The 26,669-nt window shown below is 37.9% G+C and overlaps 1 protein-coding gene across 1 annotated transcript in view; it reads right to left on the bottom strand.

Moving 5' to 3' along the window:
• Positions 1 to 2,139: 2,139 nt before the first annotated feature.
• Positions 2,140 to 26,669, bottom strand: part of LOC103809065 (receptor-type tyrosine-protein phosphatase kappa-like) — a gene marked incomplete at its 5' end in the record, with an annotated part of 94,635 nt that continues 70,105 nt past the window's right edge. Inside the window, 17 exon segments of the mRNA XM_009081878.1 lie at positions 2,140 to 2,626; positions 4,945 to 5,080; positions 6,194 to 6,357; positions 8,294 to 8,419; positions 8,650 to 8,781; positions 11,727 to 11,900; positions 12,468 to 12,617; positions 14,443 to 14,578; positions 15,675 to 15,829; positions 16,579 to 16,695; positions 17,410 to 17,507; positions 19,293 to 19,329; positions 21,704 to 21,721; positions 21,915 to 21,991; positions 22,790 to 22,877; positions 24,615 to 24,799; positions 25,977 to 25,988. Coding sequence (XP_009080126.1) covers positions 2,573 to 2,626; positions 4,945 to 5,080; positions 6,194 to 6,357; positions 8,294 to 8,419; positions 8,650 to 8,781; positions 11,727 to 11,900; positions 12,468 to 12,617; positions 14,443 to 14,578; positions 15,675 to 15,829; positions 16,579 to 16,695; positions 17,410 to 17,507; positions 19,293 to 19,329; positions 21,704 to 21,721; positions 21,915 to 21,991; positions 22,790 to 22,877; positions 24,615 to 24,799; positions 25,977 to 25,988 — 1,859 coding nt within the window.

Below are 26,669 nucleotides of genomic sequence, written 5' to 3'. Positions count from 1 at the left end.
GAGCTGCACAATGAAACCATCTGTCTCTTCTGATTTTACACTAAAAACCAGATTCTAATATTGTCTTTTTCCTAAGAGACCCTCAAGAGATACTATTACTGGAGAATGATATTTCTGATCTGCTTCTCACACATCATATTGCCTCTGCATACTTTCCCCCAACCTTGCAAGGAAGAACTTCCCACAAAATTTTCAATCATGAGCTATTGCTGAAGCTCATTAGGTCACCAGTCAGCTACAGTTACAGGAATCATGTGACTCTCAGAGTACTTGAACAACATAGGCAGAGTTCCCTGTTGCAGAATAAGCACCGGCAGCTGTAATACCTGCCAGCCAAGAGGGATGCTCCCAGGGAGAACTCCTGTGCAGGCACAGTATGCTGCAATGCCAGGATTCATACTGGCATTTTCACCAGTCATGCTTAATGTTGCGTTCCACAACCCTAAGTTACTCATCTCATCTGGCAAAAATTTAATCTAGACTTGTAGACTAACCTCCTCAAGACCCTTTACAGATAACAGAGGAAGATTCTTCCTGAGCCCAAGTCATTTAGTGCCACATAGACATCTAACAGGAAAGATGCATCAGTCTGTGAAGATGGCATGTTGTTTCCACAAAATGTGGTGACCAAACAACTAGCTTTAGGTCATAGACCTAGCATTTTGACTGCCAAAGTTAGTTGAATGCCATGACTTCACAGAGAAAGCTGTGAATGTTGCAAGTTTCCAGTGTGGCAAAAGCAAAAAAGGGCAATTTGAGTATTAAGAAGCCAGACTCAGTGAACTTTTTCAAACCTCACCTGTTTACCTCGCTGTTCACAGGTAGGAATTAACAGTGGATGACAAAAAGCCTTTTTTAGATCTGAAAGAGGTGGAGCTATGCAATACAGATGGAGGCAGTGAAAAAAAAATCTGAATAGTAGTATTTCTCTAAGTATTTCTCTGACATTTAGTGTTGGATGGGTAATTCCATGCATCTGAAGTAAAGGAAGAAACTTAGGGCATACAGATGACATGAAGTCTTTTCAATACTCCCTGAAACACTGGGGTGAAAATATAATGCAATTTCTTGAGATTTTCCTTATGCAAATATATTGGCCTTCAAAACACAAATGACTCCTTAACAAGGACAGTAAGTGAGGGGGTGTCAAAGTAGGAAAAAATATCAAATAACTTTAAATAAAAGTTTAATTCACTCTTACTTTACAGAATCTTTAAAAGCACCGTTTCATTTTACTGTCACTTCTGAAAATGACCAACAAGAGACTGGAATGATTTTAGCTGGCAATACGTAGGAAACTTTGTGAAGAAATGGATACAACTAAGTGAAAGCAGAGTAATATTTTGTACACCACAACTATAATCAGAATCTGGCATCGGTTTATTCAAATTTTGCTTTCTTGGAAGCAAAGCTTACATGTTTATAAACATCAAATTAAACATTGCTTAATTTTACAATTTGCTAAACAAATACTTTTTTACCCTGAAGGGCGTATGCAGACCCATCTGTTTGTCTCACAGTTCTCCTGTTGACCTGTGCTTCAATACTTTTTTAAACAATTAGTTCCTGTACAATTTTAATGGAACTTTAAAAATGTCTTCCAATATTGTGCAAGTCATAGGCAAGGCCATTTTGAAGTGTGCACTTCCTTACATAGTTTTTTGATCAGTATTTAACTAATGCAACTGTGAAAAACTATACATTTTCAGGAAAATGTTTAGATTTTGGTCCTGTACTTAAAGACCTTCTATAATCAAGTTGTTTACATGAATTTGAATCACAAGCATGTACACAACAAAACCACTATACCAATGTTTCTTGGTCTATGCATAAAAAGTATGTCTTCTACTTACACTAAAACATACAAAAAATAAACTACAAAAATTGTTTACACTTGATTTCAGCAAAAAAAGCTTTCTTCAAGAAAAATGATTCTTCTTTTTTCAGCCATCAAAAAAGGAATGCAAGTAAACAATAAATACATGTGCTTTCTCCATATAGACATATTTACACTTGAGTCTTTGGCTTATGTTTAAGTTTCTTTATAAAGATCTTTATGTGATCCAGCCATCATTGCACATTAAAACAAAATAAGCCAGTTTTTTTCTTTACTATATATAATATATATATGCAACACTTGAAACGTATAAAGAATGAACCTTACTATCAATTTGCACTGTTATTGTACTTTAACAATGTATCAAAAGAAAAAAATTAATACCATATAGGAAATATTGATACATGCAACAGATGGTCGCTCTACTGTATTTGAGAGACGGCTGCATATACAAACACTAAAAAGTCCTAATTTGAGCAAATCTCTTCTGACTCTGATTTTCATTAAATAGTATTTATGTGGCACTAAATGTTGATACTGTATACAAGCATAGAAACAGATTGAGTTCTTTTATTAAGATACACAACTTCATAAGAAAAATACTTTTCATTTAAAATTTAAAATCCCTCCCACCCCCCTCTTCCCCTAAAATCTTTCTTCACAGGATCAAGAACTGTTGTCGAAACAGCTTATTGAGATTCATGTATTTGGTGAACTTCGTCACATCCATTCCGACTAAGAGGATTCCAGGTACTCCAGCGCAACGTCGTAGCAGAAGCGATATTGCTCCTTTAAGTGGAAACAGAAACAAAGCAAGAAGTGAAGTTAGGATTTTTCTTAGCAACAACATCCACAACCAAGAATGCTCTTTGTTAACTGGTAAGCCTGATGTGCTTCACTTTTCTAGTTTTTCCCGTTACACATGTAAAGTATATTACCAGCTCTGATTTAAAAATTGACCCGAACAAATTAACTGGAAAAAGACCCCCTAGAACATGATGATGTGCTTCTCTGATTTTTTCAGCTTCTGAACTGGTTTAGCAAACACAAAAAGCTCTCCCCTCAGTCAGAGTATTCTTGCAGTGCAAGCACCTAAGCTCTGATAACTGCTTATATTTGAGTTAGCTGATACTGAGCACTAACTAGTTCCTGCTGCTTGGGTAGCCAGAGAATTGATGGGGAATACTGAGCTGTGACACAGAGCTGCCTGGGGTCCACAGCCCATTTGTACACTTGTCTCAATGTAACATCCAAGAGGTCAGATGCACATTTAAAAGAGAAGTTGAAGCTCAAAACTTCACTATGGTTAGTATTTCTCCTCAACAAGGCTGCTGTTGAGAGCTGATACTGGGGAAGAGGGGAAGAAGAAAAAGAAAAAACAAGGAAATTAATTCAATCTCTATTGCCCTTGTGACTTAACAAAACAAATCTGCTTTTGTGATTTATTTTTGTTTGCAAAGGAAGACAGCGTGATCCATTAGCAGGAAGTGGTGGGGATATCTTAAAGCTTTATTGCTCTGCTCATTGTTGTTATCTGATCTTGTTGCTGAATGTAGAGCACATGACAGTGTTATATATTGCTTTTCCTGGCTTGTTTTCTAACTAACGACTCAACAGCTGCTGCTGTTCAAGAGTTCTGAATAAAAACCCACACAACAGAAAGACATACTAAAAAAATTCAGTACCTTCAGTTTAAAGCTACAATGGAATTCAGGACCATTTTGAAATGAAATATATGTTTGCAGAGCATTTATCAGAAGCACACACAATCTACCTTGGCCTCCCTTTATAGTGACCCTAGTAATTTTCCATGTGATCTGTCCTGTTTTCTTCACAGCAGTGAACTGAAATCCAAGAAGCAATTCAGTATGTTGTGTCTTAGATGTCTATGGCACAGGGAAATGCAAAGTATTTGTGGTAAACTCAGCAATACCTAGCCCAACATCTCTGATGCTGCAAGATGTTCTATTTGTTAACCATCTTCTTAATTCAGATGATAGCAAGAGATGGAAGTGATACACAATAATTAAGAAAATCATGCCACAGAAGCTATTTGATACTAAGTGAAAGTTGACACCTGGAAACAGGGCAATATGGGAAGAGGCAGCTACAGCCATTTTGCTCAATATGTAAGTTCATGAGGTCAGAAGCAATTTTCACTATGCATAAACTGCAAAATGTTTTTAATTTCAATTGGCATCCCTGATTTTTATGCTGTAGGCAGCCATCTGGCTGAAAAGTGACACTGGCTGTTGGCAGTGTGAGAGTCAAATGGCAAGAACTCACAAACACTATCTAGCCTGCTTTCACATTCACCTACAGAAAGGAAAAATATCCACATGGTGGATTTTTTAAGGGCTTTCCACAATGTTTAGCTTCCATGACTGAAGTGAATATTCGTATGGATATGCTCTCATACTGCACGTATAAAGATTAATAAGAAGATTGAAGGTTATTTTGAGTTCTGGCAATGTACATACAGATATTTAGTCTTGCAGTTTTGCTAATTCAGGCTTGTATTGTTTATATTGTTTATTATTTAAGTGTTGGACACAATTATCTTAAGGGTCTTTTCCAATATAAATAATTCTATGATTCTATATATTCATATGCAACATACTAGATCCAAGTCTTTGATTTTAAAGTTCTGAGGTATCATTTTGACTACTACAAATCTGAATAACAAAGATTATCATTATTCAATACAACTTTCAAAGCAGCAGTTGTTACTAAGAAGCAAAATATTCACATATCCAGCTACACACCTTCACTTCACAGCTTACTTCTATCAAGGAGAAATGCATTGCTCTGTAAAATTTCAAGATGGCTTTGTGAGCACAACCTGCTGCAACTTCCTTTCAAAGAGAACAGGTTATTTTGGGAGATAAAAGTGCATTCTGGTAACTTAGAATGTTTTCTCTGAAAAGCAGTGTAAAATGCTTAGCCTGGCCTCTCATGGTGCTGACTTGTGTGTATGCTCAATGTTCTTGTGGCCCATCATAGGTGTGCAGTGTTTTGTGGGCACAGGGCTGAGAACAGAGCTCACAAAACAAGACAGCATCTGGGTCCGTGGTGGTTTGCAGTAACCCCAATGGGGTGGTGCTTACCGGAGTTTCTACCATGTTGGGCTTACTGTTCCGCAAAGTCTTCACAGCATGGAAAACGTCCACCACATTCTGCCTTTTTACCATCTCAACTACAATGCCAATTGCACAGAACATCCCACTCCGGCCACCACCATTTCTGTACGCAAGGAAAAGAGATGGTTAAATGTCACTATGGTGTAAAAGAGCATCCAAAATGCATTTCTGTTTTTCCACTGTGTAAGTGTGATTCATGAATCCCAGACTTTAGCAATCTTTTTGCATCTCCAGTGGGTTTGGATTAAGACATTTGCTGTTTTTGACATTCCTCTCAATTACTGCTTTTGAATTCTGCCCTTACAGCCCACCATGCTGCCCAGCTATGCTAAAGGTCTAAATTACATAATGATTAGAAATGATTTAAAAAAAAAGTTCAATGTCAAGCAGGACATTAAAAACCAAAAAAACAAGTTCAATGGCAAGTACATTTTCCACTTCTTTCTGGCAAGACACTCCCTTAAATAATCCTACAATATGAGGATTATCTAGCCAGAGTAATGCTAAGTTATCACTGATTCAATATCTTGTTGACCTCTGGGGACACTTCTGAACTATTTTGATCTTAATTTCAAAGAAATTAAGGTAGGCATTTCTTCTTAAATTAAAATTAGCCAGAAGGTTCCACTGATAATGAGGTGGGGTAGGCAGAAAGGGATCACAAGTTAATTCTGAACATTTAAAAATAAGCCTCTTTGTAAAGTAAGGAGAAATGCAAAATCCAGTATCTAAGTTTTAAACTTTATATTTAAATAAGGTAGGAGAGAGACTGATTATTCTCTGCTTAGGGAGAAAAAGATGCTGCATTTTCAAAACTCCCAAACTGGCACCCATTTAAGTACTGAGGTTCAGATAAAGAGCCAGTGGTCATTTACCAGCAAGGGTTTTAGGATCATGTACTATAATAGAGGCTTTCTCTGATTTCATATATCCATAGGTTTGGGTTTAAACTCCTCAAAATACTGTAGGCCTTCCTTCTAGAAAAAAAACACAGCATACCTTATGCAAGAGAGACACAAAAAATAACTCTTTGGCACTCAGCATAAAAGATTTCCTTACTGAGACCAGTCAGAAATAATAATTTTTTAATAAAAGAAACAAGGGCATGTGCAAAAAGAAGGTATCCATAAGAGTACTGCTTAAACTTCAAACAAGAACTAATTTATAATCACTTCTTTGAAGAGCAGGAATTTGACTTTCTATCCCAGTTACTCACAGGCAATGGATGATGGTCCGGCCCTCCCCTTCTTCACATTCCTCTTGCCATTTTTCAACCTGAAGAATTAACTTCAAGAAGGATCTCTTGGAAGCTGGTACATCTCGGTGAGAAGCCCATCCCAAATACTGAAATTGCTGCACCATCAGATAGCCCTCTTGTGGCTGAGGGAGACCAAAGAGCTTTAGGTCAAAATGGCACCTTTACATCTTGGTTTAGAAAACCAAAATATAAAACTAACACAAACCCTAAGTGTTTATATTACGGACAGATGCTAACACGTATATACATTGCATGGTAGGGTCTCCATTGATTTGAAGCACTTGAGCTCAAGGAAGATGTCAAAAAAGTTTTAAAAAAAGAAATTACAACAAACATAACATCACAGTTTATCAATCACTAATGTAACCTATCCTGACTTCTCCTAAATGGACAAATTCCCTGGATTCTATGTGCCAAGGTTTGTTATGCTTAACAATCAATTAAATCATCATTGTTAAATTCTTAGACCTGCAGAAATGAAGAGAGATACCTTTGGCTCCTGTGCATAAACTGACCCCATTATAAATAAACAAGTAATACTGGTGCACAAATATGACTATTGTCCTTGAAGTCCTTTTTGACTATGATAATCATGAGAGCTTTGCTGCTAATCTCTGAGCCTTCCATGTGCTAGACCCGACACAGGAAAAGCTTTGAATAGAATTAGACTACCACAAGAAAGGCCTCAACAACAGGAAGAATAAATAGTCTGTTCAATTTCTTGCAGCTGAAGAAGACAAAAAGGATTTTAGAAAAGAAAGAACAGAGCAGAGATATATTTAAAAGCAAGATACAGAGGCAGAAAGTCTTGGGAGACAGAGAAATAGAGAAGTTGAAAATCGGAACATCATAAAAAGAGAAGAAATGTAAACAATTAAAATAATAAATGAACCAAAAAAAAAAAAAGAGAGGAAGTCTCAAAATGCAACAAAAAAGCACCATGGTGCAATATTTGCCAGTGTGCCCACATGTAGTTTCCTGTAGTTTCCAAACAAGGTATGAAGAACTGAAAATGCTTTTTGTGGTTCTGAATATAAGCAAAATACAAGTTTCAGTATAAATACTGGCCACATGAAAACTGATCTCTGCCCTCTGAAAAATTAAAATGTGACCAAAAGATCAAAGATCAAAGAGAAGATAAGAAAAATCTTTGTGTAAACAGTAATCAGTTTTCCCCACCGCTATCTTCAACATTAATGAAAGTTAAACATACACCCCAAGTAGCAATTGGTGGTAAGTTCAGTTTTGGATGAAAGATACAAAGCTGTCATGGTAAGTAAAATAGGGATTGCTGGTTAATTGTACATAGAATGGTGGCAGAAGCATCTGTAACTCTTTATGGTAGGCAACATAAATAAGTAATTCACAGAGGTGAGCTAAAGGAGGACATGCTGTGTGCAAACAGGGTTTCAGAAGATGCTGTGATAGTGTGAAACATTATGGGACAGCAAAATGACAAGATGGTACAGGGTATGAAAAAGCTGACAAGAATGCAAGACTGACACTGCTACTGAAGTTGAGAAAAGATGATAAATGTAGGTGGAGGCACAGTGGTGCAAAACCCTTCAGAGGCAGAGGAGCTTTCAGTTTTTTCACACCTTTATTTGCAGGGTGCCACTATCCTTTTATGTTGTGGTTTTCACATCTTAGGCTGAGAAGGTCCTGGTTGCATAACAACTCTCAGCATTCCTGGTCCTGATTCACCATAGAAAATGTCTTACCAAAGCTATGAACTAAATACTTGTCAGTACATATTCGTTACAAGGATATTTCTTTTACTGTGCACCAAACAAACAGGATATTTCTGATACATCTACTCATCAGAGAGAATGCCATAGAACAACAGGCATTCACATTAAAACTCTCTCTGCTTAGTGTGCAGCTATAGAAAAGTACTAGAAATTAATATGAGATATTGATGCTTGACTGATTCTTTGCTGGGTAATGGCTTAAGAACATTAGTATTTTACTATTATTCAAAATTAAAAAGCACAAGAACCTTGAGAGCATTAAAAATGACATGTTTTTTCTGTTACATATTGATACGATAATGCTTACTCTTGTTAGATTGCATATCCTGAAAATTCGGTTTATGACATCGCAGTCCATTGAACAGGACATGCATTCCACTTGGATGGGACCGTACCGCAGTATCCCTTCCTCGGGCCAGTACTGTGGGCAGCCCTGTACCAGAGCAAAACAGGCATAATTAAATGTTAAGTTACAACTTGAGCATTGCCTTATTCCACTGCAGACATCTCACCTAACCTTTACTGAGGAACTAGTGTTGATTACTTACTGTAAAGCAGAGAACAACTGTAAAGTCACTGCACTGCTCTACATTTTCATCATGTAGTAAATCCAGAGTGATTAAAGCACGCGACGGTATATGGAAAACTCAAAGCCAGACTAACCTGTGCTAAGTCAACTTCATTTAACATCACAAGAGAAGTACAGCCGTAGTCATACACTAATCTCCAGAAATCTTTCACAGTGTTTGGTAAAGGATGTTGTGTGACAATAAAAGCTGCTGGCTGCCTGTAGCTCTGTAAAAGCAAACAATTTTATTAGACTGGTAAGGGAAGAACTTAAATTCCACTGAAACACTGCAACAGAAAAAAACCCATAAAGATACAACAAAGCTGTGACATCAATTACACCAGATTTCACTAAAGATGTTATGGTGAAAAATACATTATCATCTCCAGTAAGAACAAAGAGGTTGTTACTCCACTCAGGTCTGCCTTCTGCTTGGTTACAGGGCAAGCTGTGTTTCAGCACAGATATGCACCAGGCTCTTGGAGATGCTCTTCAGGGCTCTGCTGAGCTGAGGCTCAGACAACTACACTCCAAGTACTGTGTCCAGGAGACCAAGCAAGCAACCTTCGCCCCATGTTGTAGAGAGAGGTGCAGAGGTCTCAGAACATCATCCTGTCCACAGCAGGTTATACGTGAACTCTGGACTGAACAGGGCCCTAAGCACAGTCCCAAACTGTTTCACAGTGCACAGCCACAGGGTAACCCACAGAACTGACTTGCAGGATTACTGGGGCTCATTTTCAGCAGAAAGCATGAGTTAAACAGCAAAATAGTATTTCCTGTCATGACCACAGGTTCCATTTTCTGTATGCTGTGTTATACAGAACTGCAAATAGGGATTTCGAACTTGTGTAGGTTAACTGAGTGCCAATGAACAGCTGAGGGACTAATTTCCTGCAGCACATGTATTACAAACAGCAAACAAAAGAGGAGAGATCAGAGGTTCCTTGCAGGCAATTTGAAACCATGTATGGAAGAGTTCTGCAGTGAAGGAATACAGATATGAGTTGGCACAGAAGCACCAACAGGTTAATCTGAGAAACAGAGTAAGGTGTTCTTGTAGGTGGATGTGATTGTAAATTACAACTTTGAAGATGAAGTGCTGGGACTACTGTATGCAACACAGAGAGCCCCATGTTTAGCACCCATGCTGGTACCACAAGCAGTTTCACAGATTATTTTACTAAATTAAGTAAATTAATCTAGAAAAAAAAGACCTGGTAGGGTAGATAAGTCACTTTTGGTATGGAAGCTTGTTTTTTTGAAAATTAGTATAAGGGATCTTCACACGTAATATATTGACATACCCTCCAATAACTTGTTAATGTCTTTAGCATCAGTACTTGTTTGACAAGAGAATAAGGAGGCAGAAGACTTTTCTAACCTAGATTTTTGCCATCCTTTTCTAATGCAGGAAGCATATTGGGGTAGTAGTGGTTTATGTCTTACTTTCTAGACCTGCCCAAGGAAAACACAGAAACAACCAATTTTGATTCTTCCCCTGAATTTTTAAGAAATAAAACCTGTCCTAGCTGATGATTTCCTAGCCCTCTTCCTGATAATTTCCAGTTTCTTAAGACAAGAAAATGTACCGAGCCTGAGATGATTAGGCTTTTTTAAAAAAACACAAACGGCAGGAGACCTGCTGTCACACTGGGAAGCAAACAGCTTTCAGTGGGAACACAGGGACAAGTACATTGTGGAAAGGGAAAAGTTTCCTTTTCTGTTTGCTATTGAAAGTCCCCCTTTCCTTGCCCAGGAGTAGGATCCCTCTCTCTGAAAAAACCAGTCTTTAAGAAAAAAACAACCAGAAGAGAAAATGGCAAAAAAAAAAGCTTGTGTTGACCAAGATTTTAACCCTATACTTATAACCTTGTTATATGCCTTCATTGCAATATATTACTTTTTTTCTGCTGCTTTTTTTCTTTTATTATTGCCATTTCTGTCTCTCCTTACTTGCCTCTGCCCATCCACTAACACCCTGCTTGGTTCCTGTCCCTGTCTGACACATACTGTTGCACACTCAGAGTCCTCCTGCACCCACACCTGTGCTGCCTTCCTTGCACCCCAAACCACACTCCCTCTATGCAGCTGTGCCAGTTGGTCCAAGCACATCAATTTTATCCAGGTGCTTAGTGCAGTCTTAACTGAAACTCTAAACAATTTTGCTTACTACCAAAATTCTGCTTACTGCTCTAATTCATCCATTCAGCCCCAGTGACACCCTAATACATTGGTCTTACACACACTACTTGTCTATGTTTTTTTGCCACAATAGCTAATTGTGAGATTAGAGACTGCATTTGCTATCAGTTCAAATGTTTCTTGCACGAGCTCAGGCAGAACGTGAGGGTGAATATTCGATTCAGTGCTGATGATTTCTGCTGCTATTTGCCATTTTATTCTAGCTTCTCTCCTTGACATGGCAATTTCTGACAGCACTTCACTTCTGTGGAAGGGGAGATGCTCCTGGAAATCAGGCCGTTTATTTAAGTATTTACTGTAAAGGTGGCTTTAAGGGCCTAACTTTGGCAATGCTAATGGGAGGCACAGGCAGGTATCTGGCAGCACATGTGATGAACTGCTTTATTGATCACACACGTATAAGCAGGCTCACCTCCATTTTTTCCATTAATTCACCTTTTCCCCTGACAGTACTTCTGTCACTCAGACTTCAGCTTTAAAGAGCTGCAACTCAAAATATGAACAACAAAACCTCCAAACCTATACCCAAACATGCCAAAGAAGCAATTTTTTTCTTTCTTCTTCTGTCGCTCCTGCCTTAATATAGAAAGGCTTTTTATGAAATAGTGATAGTAACCTCATGTTCAGATAGGTAACATTTACTTCCTGACAAACAGCAGATTTTTGAGATCCCACTGAGATCTGAGATTTGAAGGTCTGGAGACTAGAGCTTTATATAATGCTGTTAAAAAGGTGAGATTTCCAATGGGTCCCACAAGGATGCAAAAGACTAAAGATAACAAACCTGAACAAACAACACAAGCTGATGGGGCTTCTCACCAATTCCCCCCCACCTTTCTTCATTAGGACTGTTTTACTGGGTACTGCGCTAACAAAGAATTACCCTTTTTTAAACCAGCAAGTGCTCTCTCTCATATGACAGAGCTTTTCACGGCACACTACACAGACAAAGAAGATAGTCTCTTACGTCCATAAGAGCAGCATTGATGTAGTTGCTGCTCTCCCCATCAATAGTAATTAAGAAAGGCAGACATCTGTCAGGTGGCAGCATATCCATGAAGCGGTTCTTGTCGTGGTTCCTTGGCAAGCAAGCTATGCTGCAGTCCTCTGCTTGCAGGCGAGGGGTCACAGAATTCAGGGTCTAAGGGAAAACGCTTGCTTTAGCATGCTGATCTAACACACAACGGACTCGAGATTCCCCAAGTTTTAATGCAAAATACTGCAATATGGGAAAATATCAGCCATTAGGAAGAAGACATTAGCAAATAAGAGCTCCTATCTGTTTGATAGATGTGCTGGGGCCTTTCAAGTGAGGTTAAGCTGTAGGTATGAGAGGCACTCCATGTACCACTGAACGCATTCCACGTGACACCATCCCTTCAAAAAGGAATAAAAAAGGATACTTTGGACCCCTAAAGAGCTATGCCTTAGCTGTGCAAATTCAAGCCAAAACTCTCTGTGGTTCCTACTCATTGCTATTTATTCCAGACAGATATTTACCACAATTTTATTAAAAAGGAGGATATTCCATATTTAAAGCAGTTTTGTAAAGCACACAAACATGGGTGCTTTATTTTGTGGACAAAATGTTAGGGAACAAATCCTATAAAAGTGATATGGAAAAAAATCTTTACCTTAAAATAAATTAAATATACCTAGAGGCAAAACAATAGTTGTCACATCAAGAGTTATTAGGAACTGTGAATACCTGAAACTCATCTTTGAGATGTGAAGAGTTTGTCTGAGAGTCTATTCTAATCATATCAAAATAAGCAGCTTTGAATTCGCAGACAGGAATGGCAGTTTCTCCACACAGGCAAGCTTCTAGAATGGCATCATGAATAAAGATGTACTGCTCCTATCAAATTAGGAAAAGAAACAAAAATCATAGCCATTTAAAAACAACAGATCTTTTCTTCTTTTAAGATAAACAGATCTCTTGCACACTGTAAAACTCATTCATGGAAGTGTCCATCAATACACGAAATAATGCTTTAACACAAACAGAGTTGTGTTCTTATTGGGGTACAGTTAACAAGGATGTTTTCTTCAGAACCAAATTAAATTCAGTAAAACAACCGAACAGGGATAGTAATTTACTTAACAGGAGGTTTTCAGTTTTCTTGTAGTGCTTGTGGGTTTCTGTGCATATGCCAAGGACTCATTGGCTTTACTCTTTTTTAATAGCTTCCAGTCCTCTAATACTAGCTGAAAGTGTAAATTGCTTCAAGCACTACAAGTGTGATTAGCCAGTATTTGGCATGCTGCATTCTCCTTATGCATGTGCAAGCTAGTACACCAATTGCCTCATAGCTGGCTGTAGGCCAGTAATAAATTCAAGTGTTTCCCAACAGATGCACCATTTCTTCCCTTTTTTTTCTGACTTGCCTTGAGATATCCTGAGTCCTACAACACTGCATTACTATTTCAACTAGACCTCCTGTCAATTTTTACACAATGCCCATTATATTTACTCACCCTGAGAGTAACAGATGTAAACCATATCTAGAACTGTGCCAGGCTCACCGAGCTACTGTGGATACCACCAATGAGGTTCTTAACAGCACAAACTTTAACATGTGCCTCTAAAAACAGCCCATGTCCAGCAACCATAGTTGTCTTCTGGTTTTACAGCTTGTGCTGCCTTACCCACACAGCTATGGAGCTACTGGCATCACTGTTGCCTAGATGACCAACACAAGAACTTGATGCAATTACAGTTTTATTTTGCTGTATAAGTATGAACCTCTGAGAGAAGGTGATAGGTAAGAGGCAATAGGAAGAGAAAGGAGTAATAGTAGAGGTGTTCATTCACATGCAAATGCAGATTAAACTGGGATGACTGAAGCAGTCACACTGAAATACTCCACCCCATGCACTTCCCAAAGGTTAATGGTCCTGTAACAGGATTACTTGACTGGGAACATTTATTTGTTCAACTGCTACAGGTTGCAGCATGAAATGAAAACTGCATCAAACTATGCTGATATGCCTGGCATATCAGAGATTTCCACGTGGCCATAGGTGCAATAACTTCTCAGGTAGATGTCCATATGGAGGACAGGAGAGAGAAATGGCAAATGACTTCAGGTAACCTGTCTTAACATAAACCAATAACCTAGGTTTCTGTGGAAGCTCAATGGTACTCTGGTGGCAGAAGGGGAGCTGTTAGAGCTTCATTATGAAGGCAATGATTTTACTGTGGAGCTGCTGAAGGCGTGTGAAAAGTCCAAAAGGGTAAAAACGTAAAAGTTTGGCATTGAGGTTAATAAAGCAAACAAAAACAGAGTTGAAAAGGGAGAGCAAAATGGACATAAAATTCAACAATCAATTTATGGATAAAGTGATTGGAGATTGTCTAAAACCAGTGGCAACCTGCTGAAATTCCACCTTGGGATTCTTGGAATTGTGATACCAGAGCTGGGGAGGATGTCCCAAACAGACCTAATGTTGGGTCTTCCCTAAAAAATCCTCCTTGCTTTCCTTTTGTTGGGCACTTATTTGTGTAAAGACAAAGGTTTGTTGCACCACCCTAGTTCTGGGCACTGTCAGCACTGAGCAATGCTCCTCAATGGAGATAACCTCTCAACAGGGCCACTGCCTGCTCTTTTCAGAGTCACAGTGAACTTCTGACCTAGCACATTTCAGAAAGCATCAGATGCTCCGAAGGTAAACTGTCATACCTCTGTCTGTACCATGTTGATGCGACGGGACCGTAAAGCTTTGACACAGTTGTAGATATCCACAACACCTTCTCTTTCTGCCATATCTAACATGATATCGATCACAATATAACAACCTGTCCGTCCAGCACCAGCACTAAAAAGAATCAGCATACTGTTAGGAGTAGTCCCAGAAAAACCTCTACAAACTGTTTAAACCTATTACTGAGAGCATTTTTATAAAGTCATTCGGGTTGTTTCATCACAACCACTATCTAATTTTTTTCTTCTCTCCTTCTCATCATGATGTCCTTTAAATCTTTTGATGTGTCCAAAACAACCTTCTTCTATCATATTTGTAACAGCAAAAAAAAAAAAAGTCTCCTCCTTTTATGACCCAGATCAATACTTGAAGTAAAAAAAAAAACCAAAAACCTAAACCAAAATCTGGAGCATGATTAAGCTTATGCACTTCAGAACACGACAGATCGTGCCTTTCTTTAATAAGATGAAGGATGATTTTTAAGCAATATATTACAATAAGAAGCTCAAGTGTATGTTTTACCAGCCAAGTTCCAAGATAGTTCAGACAGCACATGTAACAGTATTCAGAAGATTCACTCATGATTTCTTTTGGTTTTACACAAAGCTATGGACAGGTTTTGTACAGTGAATTATTAAAATCTGTAAAGGCTGAGTAACTTTATCCACAAAATGTAATTAAACATTTGATGTTTAAGCAGATCAAACATTTGCTGAAAGCAAATTCTGTTTGTCAAAGGACTGTGTCCCAACAACACAACCTTGCAAAACCTGCACAGGACAAACAACATTCTGTTATTTATTACCATTAACCTCATTCCATCTTCCTTTGTCTACTTAGTTACTTTGTTTTAAATTAATAATCTGTTCAGACATTATATGCAACACCAAGCTATCAAAGCAGTTCTATCTACGCTTATGCTTGACTGCTGTCACAAAATTGTTGTAGGCTACCTGAAACGAGAGCCTGAAGTATCATATGATTTACCTGATGCACCTCTTGCAGGAAAAAGAAAATCTCAGGCTATTCTATTTAGGACTAGAATCTGATTATTTCCAAATATTGTTGTAGACAGCCAAATCCTGCTGCAGTGTGAATTAGGTAATTCAAAATGGAAACACTTCAAAAATATGGATGCTTCACAAGAGAGTACTGTAAATAATCGCATACACAGTTGTGGAAAAAATCAATCTACCCCCTCTGTACACACCTGCAATGGACAACAATAGGCCCTGCACTAGGAGGGTTAGATAATTTGACTCTCCGTATAAAGGAAAGCAGGCCTGTGGCATTGTAAGGAACTCCATGATCTGGCCAGCCAGTGAAATGAAACTGTTTAACTTCACGGATTTCATTGTAGCCCCTCTGTAAAAAACAAAAAATCCAAAGGTTATGAAATTCGAAGTATTTCATAGACTAGATATTACCTGACTCAAATAACGATCACACATACCGATAGACTCTACATGCAGTTTTCATCACTTCACCAATTATTTAAAGCGAAGACCAATAGGAAGCTTTTAGATGTCTTTGGGGCTTTTTTCATTTTGAAGTTTGTAACTTTTACTTTTGACATTAAGTATGCTACTTTTGCTGCATTAGATTTTTTTTATAGACTTAGATACATTTCATATTGATTTTCAGAAGTTTTGCTCATTAAGACAATGGGCTGTTACATTTACAGGCAAGTATAATGATTTACCATAAAACCACAACTGTATCACATATATTGTACTCACAGAGTTTGTCCTTTGATTGAGATTGACTCAGTGGCACTCAGGACAGAGTGAATGAAGATGAACAGCAAACATGACTCATAACCTAGTACTTGAGCTTAGCTCAGAACTGAGGCTACAGAGAAGAGGTGACTGTGAGAGAAGGGAGGGCAGCAGTTGACATTTCTGGGGAAATTCAAAGTGCCACAGTGAGATGTGTGTTTAGATAGCACTGATGCAATGCATTACTCCCACGGTGAGGTAAGGCTGCCTACACTGTGGACCTGATAATAAGCCAGAAGGATTTGGTATTGTACAGGAACGTGTCAGCATAGCCTCTTTCATTGTACTTGCTACCAGGGAACAGTATTTTGCTGAGCCCTTTCAAAATGTGCTCACCCTTCCCAGAGTGAAGGTCCTGACGACGTACTCTGCAAGGGGCTCCATCTCTACACAAGTCACCTTGAAGTCCCCATAAACTTCTGTGTCGTCAGGCCAGTACTTGTAACACTTGACCTAAATACAAAATGGGAATGCGTTTGACACCAAAAGAAAAAAAAAGAAGCTTGAGGATACAGTATTGTATGTCCTGCATTGCACCACATTTATTTTCAAAATGACCATGCACTCATGTGGTTTGTCATGGCTAATGGCTATTTCGTCAAGTTAAGCACTAGCTACAAGGAGTTTGCACCGCTTTACACAGCTTTACATAGTACTTAGATGCCAAATTCATTTCTAAATGAGCATTTGTATTTTTTTTAGTGCTGAGCTATGGAATACATTTCCACTTATGTTAAACTGGGATGCATTTTGTATCTGTAATCAAACTGTTGCAAGTAATCCCAGAACTCCCTGAGGGATGTATTACTGCTAAACTGTAAATAATTTGCTGATTTCTACCCAGTGATATAGAAGCACATTTCCTCACTAGTCCACTTAGTCTCCTCATTTGAGTGACAGTATACAACTGTATTTTGCTGAAATACGAATTTTGGATTCAGACAATTTTTCACTATTTATGAAAGCAAGTCAGCATCAGTCTTCAGAAGTTGCTTTGACAAAATGCCATAACCGCAACAATGTCTAGACTCCTCCTCCTTCCCCTCTTCTCAGAATGCAGGCTTGTCTTTCACAAGACCCTTCTGTATTCTGACAGTAGCATGTCTTGTCAGCAGGAGTTTTCTTTAAGCTAGCAGCATTAAAAGAAAAAACAAAACAAAAACTTACTCTCCCAACTTCCACCAAATTTGTGACCATCACAACACAAGCTGATTGCTCCTGCCATATCATTCTCCAAAAGTCATACACAGTCTCATGAACTGGACCTGTAAGAAAATAATCCAGGTAATACTCTGCAGAAATATAACAGTCAAAGCGAATGCTAAAAAAAAAATCCAGTGCTTTTCAGCGCTGATGCACATGAACACACTTGCTCAGAGATGAAAGCTTTGCGAAACCACATCATCATACCATTGTGCTGGTTTCCACACTATGTTGCTATTTCTAACCAACGCTGAATCTTCTCAGTGTAACTGAATGACCACTTGAAAGAAATTAATAGCAGGTGTTTCATGTAGTTAAATGCCAGAAGTTGCTTGAAACTACAAGGACACAGCAATGCGTGACTGCATCTATAGTTAAACTTCCAGGTTTGTTTCGCATTTGTTAAACGTAATGTGTTGAGAGTGAGTTTCTTCAGATGTCCATGCTGGAGTGAAATGTCAGGCAGGCAGGCTGCTGGAATAGATACTTTGTGCTTACTATCTGGATCCTGCCTGGCAAAGCATGCAAGCACAAGTAGGTACTGAGCCATAAACTTCCCACTGAAGTGTATTTAAACTAACTTAACTACTTTTCTGTGATGCAAATGAGGAGCACTTATTTAAGCTTTGCCTCCTGCTCTGCTGCAGAGACATGTTGAGTGACAGAGGCTTTTATCCTGTTCCAATAATCTCAGAAACAGCTCCCTGACTGCCATCCAGCAATACTATAAATATTACTGTATATACAACACATAGAACCACAGAATCGTTTAGGCTGGAAAAGACCTTTAAGATCATCAAGTATAACTAAACCTAATGCTGCTGAGCACACCACTAAACCTAAGTGCCACATTTGAAGACTCAACCATGTTCCTTCATAAGCTAGATTGAAAACTGCACACAAAATCAGCAATAAATTTTTGTTTCCTTTACACACCAATATGTGCAATGATTTACACAGTAAACCAGAAATAAAATACAAATGTAGACTTAACTGCTGTAGAGAGACGTATTTAGGCAGCACTCACACATACATAAAAAAAATGTGTACAGGACTTTAAGTATCCTGCTTTAAAAAAAGTTTTTAGTTTGCGCAGCTACAATCAACAGATGGCACAAATAACAGGATATTTCCAAACAGCTATCTGATTATACTCACATATCAAATAATGACACACCTAAATCTAATTATTTTTACTTTAATTCATAGCTTCTGATATTTCAGTGCAATCTTAGAGTAATCTATTTGTTTTTCCCTCATTGTGAGGAGTTTTATCAGAAATACAAAATGAATAATTTCCATAGAAATTCATCTTTTTCCTCTAACCCTCCTTTTCATTAGTAGGGTGTTATAGGATAAAGATTTCCCTCACTCCTTTCTATAGAGAGGCTTTGTTCTCTGTCCTTATTTTATCCAGATTCTCTGAGACAGTTTAATTTATCATTACTATCTTCACTGCATCCTGGACTAAATCCTAGACAGTAAAATAATACACTGTAATATGGAAAGAAAAATGCCTCAAGGCACGCGGAAACTGTTCTCTTCTCTGTCCACGTCTCTTCTTTCTATTCATCTTCATAATTGGAAATCATGGTAGCAGCTTCCAACTTTATCAGCTGAATTTATCACTGAAAGATTTGCTCAATAGCTAATTAACATGACAAATTAGTGTAATTTTTGAATTTATTCACATTCCACCTGAAAATGCTATGTTAATTTACCATAACACAAGATGGCAACTCACAATACTGGGTAAGCTTTATTTTCAGCTACTTCCATTTTTGCAAAACACTGCAGGACACAACAGAGAACACTTTTCAATTTGATTAAAGCTGGCAGATTCTTACCTTGGGTTGCAATGTAGTGACTTGGTCTCTGATATCCCTAAAACAGCAATATATGTTGGTTTGAGTACCATATTACTAACAGAGAGTGGAAAATCAAAGCATAAGGATACTACAGAATCCTTATCTCTAAACAACGTTTTCAGAACAAACCAATATTTAAGAGCAGCATGAAGCTCAAAACCTAAAAAACCAGTTAATATTGAAAAGGTTCAAATGACAACAGATAGAATGAAAATAAGAACATCTGACTTGAACAGACATTGTAGTGTACCAGGAAGGAGTATTCTAGATGGATCCTTAACAATTTGTCCTCTATAAACATTTTTCCCCAGCCAAATACATTGGAATATTTATTTAAAATTTAGTAAAAATTATTTGCCATCATATTATCTCAATAGTTGATGTGTGTTCACAACTTAACCAATAAGAAAAAATACACACCTTCTGTCTTCTAAATAGAGAATCGTTGTAAGGCACAGAGAGGTATTTACCCCAGCCATAACTAATGGGGACAGAACTGGACAACGGTGTGTGCACAGAATCAAGGTCCTACTGCAGTGCAATCTTCTGCAAAATATTTTGTTCCACTGCACAAAGAGTGCATCAGTTATACTGGGCATGATTCACACAAGTATATACACATACCTATATATATATATATATAGGTAGATAGGTAACCCTACACAACTAAGCCTTTCCAGGTAGCTGGGTCTATGCCAATGTTAGCAGTACTGAACAGCACCAGTTGTCTGCATACAAACTACAAGACAAAGAGCTATGGTGCTTGAGGAAATAATTCAGAGTATATTTTGACCAGTGCCAGCAATTCAGCAACAAAGAGGAAAGAAGCTTTAGTAGTACTGGTGAGAAGACAATACAGAATTTCATGAGGTGTAAATGTTAATAACTGCAATTATTATCTAGGTTACAGTTTTATTAGGCCACTTGTTTGAAGTACTGCATTACAGCCGAGGACAAGCCCTTGGATTCCTGGTATTCAACATGCTACTGAAGTAAAGGATTTCAACGTACCCAAGGAGTTTATGTCATTTTCCACAGACTGCTTCATTATGCTGTCTAGAATGAGAGCACATTCCTCTGGGGCTTATGAACAAACTTCGGAGTACCTTACTCTTGGCTTTACAAGATACCAAGATTGCATCAAATGACTTAGAAAATTTCTCCTGGACCCCTTAATATCAAGCCCCAGCTTCAAATTATGAAAGTGGAACCTGTGCTACACTGTTTTACACTCAGCAATGCCTTTCAGAAGAAGATAAACATGACACTTAAAACTCCAAAGTGCAGGTTTAACTTGTAGCTTTCCTTCTAATGATAGTCAATTCACTCCCAAATATGAAAAACAATACCCTCAAGGACTGAAATTATTACAAATCTGGCACAGTTTCCTCGTTTAAGGCCCCAGGCAAAATATCACGGGCCTATCACTTCACAGAGATCACCATGTTAAAATAGCCAAATAAAAAGACAGCAATATATCTGGAGCTAAGTCTCTATATCCTGAAAGCCAACAGGGTCTTTATCAACTAACAGTGGTCAGGAAAAACTACTAAGCTGCAATTATAAACAAAAGTAATCAAAGCCATGTATTTTAAAAACACTTGTACTAGCTATTCCACTACCTTTCAAATTACTTTGGAATTACATTGAATACAACAACTTGTTTATTCCTAAGATGTTAATTAGAGAAAATAAAAAATATCTGGCAAAATTTGTTTGTATCACATTTTTTGTAAAAAATTATGATTTAATTTGTAGTCTGATTAAAGCATGGAATTTCAAACTTTAGGTTTTCTGCAGCAGTAAGGGAATTTCTACTGTGTCAAAATACTTATATATATATGTTTGTGTATATACTTTGTAGTACCTAAATTAGCACCTTAAGACAAATGCCAGCTAAATATTGTTTGTCTAACCCAGTTTTTAAAAAAAACTAACAAAAAAAAAAGAAACCAACCCATAAATGCCATCATCCCTCCCTTTTTGCAAAGCTTATAATACGACTACTCCACAGGTACATTTTCAGACAACTACAGTACAGCATACTATCCAGCTTCTCACACATAAATGGGAAGGGAAAAAGAAAAACTAGTGGCCAAAATCATTACTAAGAAAAGGGAAAAACAAATTCTCTTTAACAGACAGGTTCACCTGAGTTATCTAATATCCAATAATATTCAGAGCTATGCTAAACGGCTAAATTATCTTTTCAAAACAAGTATGAAAAATATTCACACAAAAGGAAATTTTTTAAAGGAACACATGAGATAAATTAGATGAGGCATGCATAGTTATCAACTGATAAAAATAGAAGAGGAAAGCAATTAATAACAATATCTATATTAAATATTTACAATAGGATGCTGTTATTCACATATAGTGGTACTTACATCCCTGTACAGCCAAATCTACAGCCCAAACCAAAGTCAGATGTGAAAGAAAGCACAACAATGTCAGTGAGTACTAGGACGTAGAACAAGGAAAGTGTACATTTGTTCTTAATAAAAGAAAGCTTTCAATAAATTTGTAGGCATAACATGCAATAGTTTCACATAGAGAAGCTGGCAAATTGAGAGGGAGAAAGCTGTGCATTCCACTCACATCTATGTAGTTGGCATTAATGTAATCTGAAGATGGATCATCTTCAACAGGTTGCAAAATCACCCTGGAGTGGTCATCTGTAAAAACCAAGTGGTTACGGAGCCTTTTCGAAGTGTGATTTTTAAGTAAGATATTAATGGTAAATCATCTAGAAAGCTAAAACCAGCTGGCATAAGCACCTTGCAATACAAGTGTGTATAATAGTGTTTACACAGAATTACAAAGAACCATTTTGTCTGAGGTATTCGATTACTTCAAAAAACATTCACTAAATTTCATTAAGTGTATCTGAAAGGTATCAACACTGCTACACAAGGTTAAAAAGACACAAAGAAAACAGGTTACTTGCTCAAAGTCCCTTTCAATATCAGCTCCACTGATGGCAATCTAGAAAACCAAAAATGCTGATTACTGCTTCCTCACTTCCAACCCAAGTCTGGTCAAGTTCTTACTGAGACATTCACGAAGTCACAACATAGGTGTTAGCAATGCATTTGGATCTGATGAAGAGGTAATTCTACCCATTTTGGGACTTCTTCAGCACCTTGATTCCTGTGTGTTCAATTGCATTGATAGAGCAATAACAAACTGCAAATTAACAGGATCAACATACAGATGAGTGCTAGCTTGTCGCTGCTATATGCTTACCACAGTTTGCACAACAAGAGATGCAAATGCAGAATTCAGCCTGAGTTATAAAAGAAAGAAAGTTGAACTGTGAAGGACAAAAAAACTTGCTGAAAAAGGTACTGTCCTCCTTCTCCGCTGGGGTTATTAAGCAGCTATGCCGCTGAAGACTTGTAAAGGAAGAGAGAACATGGCACGAGTAACACACGAGTAGAGCTATGGCTCAAACCAAGGACACCAATACTCACATGCTATAATGTTTCCATAGCGGTTCTTTGTTCTGTTTTGATCCTTCTTAGCGACATCCCAAGAAGCTGACTGCCCCTCAAAGAAACTCTATAAATAAAAATGTTCCGAAAGAAAACATTCTGACCATTAATTTATCTCCAAAAGCAACAGTTTAAAAGAACTGTCCTACTATAAAGTAAGCTCAGCTTTGCTCATCTGCCCTGGTCACCCAGCTGGTAACATGGTACAGAAATATATCTAAAGAAGAAGGGAGACCCTCTCCCTCTGACTGCTACAGGTAAACGGGCAAGTCACTGAGGAACTCCGGAGGGATTTCAAATTCTGTTATTGCTGGAAGGCTAAACTTGCTTATATATCCTTACTATGGAGGAATGACAGTGAATTCAGAAAGTGCAGAGAGCCTGATCATTTCGTACAAGACACAATAATATACAGCCTGTTTAATACAGCATTCCATTGCTTTGCACATATTACTTGGTAAAGCAGCTTTTCTTCCTAGAGGGCCACCAGGAAGTCTCTTCTGCCAATGTTCATTGTTCATGTTGCTTTTCCTCATATCCCCCCTGTCTAGCCATTAGCAAAATTATTCTACATCTTTTTAACTCCTAGGAGTTTGATCTCTCAGTAGTGATAGAAGCAGCTTTTATTCCTCCTTGGATTACTCTTCATTACCCGTAGATATTATACAGCTGTTGCAGGTCTATGCTATTCTTTCCTTCCAGATGTTCTCTTATCCTGGTCTGGGTAAGTTACCTCCAGAAAACACACAGTAGCCATGGAAACAGAACTTTAATGAGCAGTCAGCCCAAGGCAGAGAAAATATGTTGTGTATAGTGATAGAAGAAGTAGCAAGCAGGAAAACACCTGATGTGGCATCAGGGACCACCCTCCCCGCCAGCAGTGGTTGACACTTGGGGTTAGTCCTGAAGTTAGGCAGAGCATAACGAAGTTTATTTAAGTAAAAGAGAGGAAAAGAGAATAATATTCTTTTAAAAACCACACATTTATTTATTCCAGTTCTTATGTTACAGTAGAGACAGCTGCAGAAAGGAGAGAAGGTTGAAAACTGAGTCAGAAGAGATTACTTAGAGAAAACTCAATTTAAACCTAGCTGTATTATGAGCAACCTTGGTAGTACTATTCCTGTCTTTACTATGTGTCCTGCCTGATATTCTAATCCCAAAGAATCACAACAGATTCAGAGATCAGAAGCTAAATGAATCTGTACTCATCTTCTACCTCCAGTGCCAGCAATTTTTTGCTTCCACTTTAATGTTTAAGTTGTAAGTAGACATGCTTGGGCAGAGGTCTAATTAGAACTTCAAGGCATTACTACCCTCGGCAGGTCGTTACTGCTTCTTAGCTGGAGTTAAGTCCCAGTATTGCTCTCCTGAGATGCTATAATAAATCATGAGAGTGCTTCCAGTCAGTGTTGCAAAATCAGACGGGTTAAATCTTTACTTTAACCTAATCCAGGAGATCTGCACTGAAGATAGCTCACATAACTAATTACAGCATTTCTCCTGAAAAGCAGCAACAAAAGCGTGGCAACTTCTTGCAATATGTCAGAAACATTCAGCAGGGCATGTCTTCTACTACCCTAAGGAACACACAGGGTTTTTAGCAGTGCTCAAGACTCAAACCATTGGACTCCATTCACTATTTCACTTTTGGGTTACATATATAGGAATCTTAAGCCTGTTTATCTGGTTTTCACTTAAACCCATGATATTTAGTTGCATCCCTTTGCAATGCAATGCAAACAAAAGGCTGCCCATTTCCAAGGGATTTTTCCTAGCAAAAACCCACCACTGAAGATCTCACCTCATACTCCTCTTTAAATCCATAGCTGTCAGAGGTCTTCATTAGGTTAATATGCTGCAGGAGATCAGCCACCCTGATGGCAGGGTGCAGCTGCCCAGTCTGGTATGGGGATTCTGTGCCTTCACAGAGATAACGAGGGACATCCAGGAGTCGGCTGGACTCTGCTGTTGCAGTGTGATTTTCATCTGTGTTCACAAGAAATCAATGCATTAGATACCTACAGAGCAATAACACCTGGTGCTATGCATATCAACATCAGTTTTCAACCTCTTCCTTCAAAACTATGTCTGATTTCTCAGAATGCAAAACATTTACTCTCCAGCACATAAATACTGTGAAGTACATAAAGGAATTTAACTGCAAACACATACAGAAGTTTGCAGTCCTTTATCCTGCAATAAAGATGTCTGAAGAGCATTTTATTTGAAGCTACAAAGCTTTATGACATTAATGTACTTGGAAACTCCAGATTCTATCACCCAAAGTAACTTTTTAATGACTAATATGTATCAACAGCAATACAACACCTTAAACAATAAATTACAATAATTCTGTAGTGGCATCAGCACATCATTTGTCTAAAGCCAACAAACAGTAAATTGAGAACCCAGTAAAAAAGAGAAGCAATTATGCCTCCAATTCAGAACACCACCTCCATTTGGGAAGATGAATCAGCACTTCAGAGTGGTCATTTTAACTCAGGTCTTCTAGTAGATAAATGAAACTGTTGAGTGTGCTGATTTTGGCCACAATTTTTGCTCTGTATAAGCAAAGAAGTCTCCTCTAATGCTCTATGCTGTATAAGTAAAGAAATATCTTCTAATGCCCTGTACTACACCAATCTTCTTACCAAAACCAAATGTCAAAGCTGCATGAAGTGATCACATTTTATCAGTTCCTTTTGTGAAATTGTTATGATATTGAAATTAGCAATCATCAGTCCAAATGAATTTGCAGAGGAAGAAAAATTCTAATAGAAACCTTTTTGGAAAGTAGCTACTGAAATGAGAAGGGGGTACCCAGCCCCTCCTAAACTTTTTTGAAATCAGTTTGCCATTTTCCTTGCAAAAGATGCAGATTAGGAGGCAAAACACTCTAGGCAAAAAATGCACACCCCAAGGTTGGTTTTTCTATAATTCCACCAAAAAGCAAACCCTGTTAAAGCCTTCTGAAATGAAAATTCCTAAGAAACCTGATTCTTTGAACTGTCACACAAGTTGCTAATTTCAGTAAATTTATGCCTCACTAACCTGCCTAATAATGTGAATGACATGCAGCAGTCATGGTTTATTCTAGTAAATCATACATATTTCAAACCACCTCTGGATTTGCAGTTCTCCCCATTCCTTGCAGTATACTTACCAGTAATAGGCACTTTAACCCATTGAAGCAGCAAAAACAATGAATGAACAGAACATAAGAAATTTATTTCAGGACTATATTAGAAAATGACTAAAAGAAAGTGACATTAAAAATTGTTACAGCTTCACAATAGGTAACAATGAAAGCCATTTAAAAATTATAAGGGCTACATTATTATGCCATCAGTGTAATGATAGGGACTTGAGAAAAGCAAAATTGTCATACTAACTTAGTGCTAATGTACACAGAATGGGAGAGTAGCATTAATAACCTGTACATGGAGAAAAAGCAACCTAGTATAGATCTAATAAGAGTTTCATATAAAAGAACATGTTCTGCAATTCAGAGCCCATAAAATTTTGCTCATCTCTAAATAAAGCAGAGGACAACTGTTTTGTGATGCTGGGCCAAGCAACAGCTATGTGAAGATGGAGTAGGCCAAATGATCTGGTTCCAAAGGAACCGGCTTACAGGTACCCAGCCTCTTCTTCATGGTATACCCAAAAGCTTGTACACTTCTCTCCACTATTTCAGTCTACTCAGTGAAAAATATTACCTCTTACACCTATCACTGCTTTGCTTATACCAGGAGACTATTATGCTCAGAATAGCATTACCAGTAGATGAAAATGCAGTCAGGAACTATTTAACTGTTCTTCATTTAGTTCCCTGCCCTTGCTATTTACGGCTGTC

The sequence above is a fragment of the Acanthisitta chloris genome, unplaced genomic scaffold (genome assembly GCF_000695815.1).
Source record: "Acanthisitta chloris isolate BGI_N310 unplaced genomic scaffold, ASM69581v1 scaffold1269, whole genome shotgun sequence".
NCBI lineage: Eukaryota > Metazoa > Chordata > Aves > Passeriformes > Acanthisittidae > Acanthisitta > Acanthisitta chloris.
This window is presented reverse-complemented; position numbering and strand designations above follow the sequence as displayed.